Here is a 2,866-nt window from a genome sequence, read left to right as displayed (position 1 = left end):
TTATTTTGAATTCATTGAAAGCTGGAATGGTCATTTATTGCAATGTTTATCTTCAATACAAAGCAAGGCCCTGATGTAAAATAAGTATTTTATAAGTTGCATTCTGATTTTTGGATGGATAAATTAACTATAGATTTGAAGTAGTATACTGCAGGCAGAAGTTAATGCCAAAGCACTTGTGCATGCACTTTCTCTGCTTAGGAACTGTGAATGCCACGAAGACAAACAGTTGGACCCCACACGCCATTAGCCAAACACGGATCTGATGTGGGTTATTACTGTCTCATGTTCATTAATTTCTTTCTAAAATATTTTCTTAATAGTGCCTAAAAGTGGAGATCACGCAATTGTGAAAAAAGATATGTTTTCCGAGGAGACACTTCTGGGCGCAAACAAAAATGTTTTTAGTGTATAAAATTAAACCAAAATTAACTATGCTTCTTTTAAAAGAGAATCACTAAAGCAAGATTTAAACATGTGTTTACGAATCATGGGATTTAAAGTTCAGAGGGCTGTTAAGAGTTCAACTCTCTTTCTCTCACAGTGTAACAGTGTCTCCCTTTTAGACTTCAGGACCATATGTGGTGACACTGTTCCTTGTCTCACTCACCGCAGCCGTCCTCATCAAAAGCAAACTCACTCCTTTTGTAAATGTTTGAAAATATCTCAGAACAGTTATTGCCACACTATAGCTGTATCTTCTTACTATACTTCTTACAGCATAATTTTTTAAAGTCCACAACTGTCTATATTCTCCTTTCTAGGTCATGATAGTTTGAAGCTTTCCCTTTTAAAATGAAGTAGGTTAAGTAGAACACTTTATTCCAGGTGTATTTTTTGGTGGGCAAAGAGCACAGCTGAGATGAACTCTTTGGCTCTGTATAACACTATTCCACGATGAAAACCAAGAGAGTGGGGTTGTTTATATTTTTTAATTTTCCAGCACCATCATCGCTGTTGAGTCATACTGGGCCTGTTGTTAATAAAAACATTCATTTCCTTCCACTTAATTCCATTGTCAGTTGAGAGTTTCCTCGCCTGGTATTAAGACAAGCTACTTTTAAAGTATTTTAAAATATTAATATTATTTAAATAAATTCTGGGCATTAGAGGAACAATCTACTTGTTTGAGAATTGTATATTACTGAGAATTAAGAAGTCTATTATAGTCCTGGCTCTGCTCCAGACATGGTTTTCGATGATAGACCAATTTCTTAATAAACAATTGAACCTTTCTGATCCGTTTATGTCTATTTTCAGAGCGTGTGTATCATACAAGGTGTTCTCAAAATGAACCTTGAACACAAAAAATTCTATGTTTTATAACAGTTTATTTATATAAATTAGTACTCTACTTTTGATTAAAATAAATTGCTTTATTAAAATAATTAAATAAGTGATAAATTTATAACAAAAGATGCAGAAAATAAATATAACATTACCTTCACATGAAGGTAACGGATTCCATCCAGATTCAGTGCATACGGAATCTCCTCTTGCAGTGTATTCATAACCCATGTTACATTTATACTGAAATCGTTCATTCTCCTTAAAAATATTCTTCTTAGATATAGGAGATCCATTCACAACGTCTGGAGGTTTGCATGAAATTTCTAAATAAAAAGGATTAAATTTCAAAATGTTTATTGCAAATTAAAGGACTGTGACCAAGACATAATTGTATGAAAATAGAAATTTTGTTTACATCAGGTAAATCGTGTCCACTGAATGAAAGTTCTGTTTTAACTTGACTACTTAATCAATTATTTATCTGAAGAAAATTAAAATTATGCTTCTAACTTTATTTAAGGATAAATTATCCTTCTTGACATAGTGATCAGCAACATTCATCAAGTATATATATGAAACTGACCATACAGTTTTATTGTAATATTTTCACTGAATGACCTGCAAAAATAACACATTTTGTAGTTATTGATAAGACAGCAATTATCAACAGGACTCTTTGTCAAAGAGATTCATTTAACTCCCTGTCATTACATTTCTGAAAAGTAGCTGACCTGTTTTTGTGTCATCGCCATTTATCCAGGATTTCTGTAGAAAAAAACTGGCAATCATCTTTTATACCCACTTCTATCAAATATTTTTACCTGGGATTGGACCAATCATAAGTAGTTTCCCAAGCCCTGTTCTCCCACTTTCTAATCCATTTCCGTAAATATAACTTAATGACCTCTCATGCAGTCACACTGTTATTTCACTTGAAATCCTTCAGTGATTCCCAAATCAGTCTGAATAAAAGGTGTGTTCTTCAGCATGGTATATGTAGTACCCCACCACTCCGTATTAGCCCACCTTCAATTTATCACTCACTCATTCCCTATTTGCATTCTGTACTAAGGTACCTAGGAACAATGAATAAGAATCAGTGGCGCTTCATGCTCCTTATGAAGCCTCACTGCCTTTCCACTTCCCTTTCCATGAACTCACTCTGGCATGCTTTTGCTCTCATTTTCATCTAAAAAATCTCATTTTTTTTTTTCCTTTAGGACTTAATTGTAGGCATCAGCCATTCCAGGAAGGTTTCACTAACCATTGGACTCTAGTTGTAAGGATGTAAATTCCATCCATGAACTTCTAAAGTACATAATATTTGCTATGCTGGATAAAAATATTAGCTTTTAACATAAAGAACTAGTGTTGTTAGAAAGAGTTCTTAAGAAGAGAAATACTTGGGGCCGGGCGCGGTGGCTCAAGCCTGTAATCCCAGCACTTTGGGAGGCCGAGGCCGGTGGATCACGAGGTCAAGAGATCGAGACCATCCTGGTCAACATGGTGAAACCCCGTCTCTACTAAAACTCCAAAAAATGAGCTGGGCATGGTGTTGCGTGCCTGTAATCCCAGC

The 2,866-nt window shown here is 34.9% G+C and overlaps 1 protein-coding gene across 1 annotated transcript in view; it reads right to left on the bottom strand.

Annotated features, from left to right (window-relative positions):
- CFH (complement factor H) overlaps positions 1 to 2,866 on the bottom strand; it is a 38,623-nt gene that overhangs the window by 9,751 nt on the left and 26,006 nt on the right. Inside the window, exon 6 of the mRNA XM_017518653.2 lies at positions 1,443 to 1,613. Within this exon, the coding sequence (XP_017374142.2) occupies positions 1,443 to 1,613 (171 nt within the window). The remainder of the gene's footprint in view (positions 1 to 1,442; positions 1,614 to 2,866) is intronic.

This window comes from Cebus imitator, unplaced genomic scaffold, assembly GCF_001604975.1.
Source record: "Cebus imitator isolate Cc_AM_T3 unplaced genomic scaffold, Cebus_imitator-1.0 Scaffold694, whole genome shotgun sequence".
NCBI classification, from domain to species: domain Eukaryota; kingdom Metazoa; phylum Chordata; class Mammalia; order Primates; family Cebidae; genus Cebus; species Cebus imitator.
Note: the sequence above shows the minus strand (reverse complement) of the source record. Positions and strands in the feature narration are given on the sequence as shown.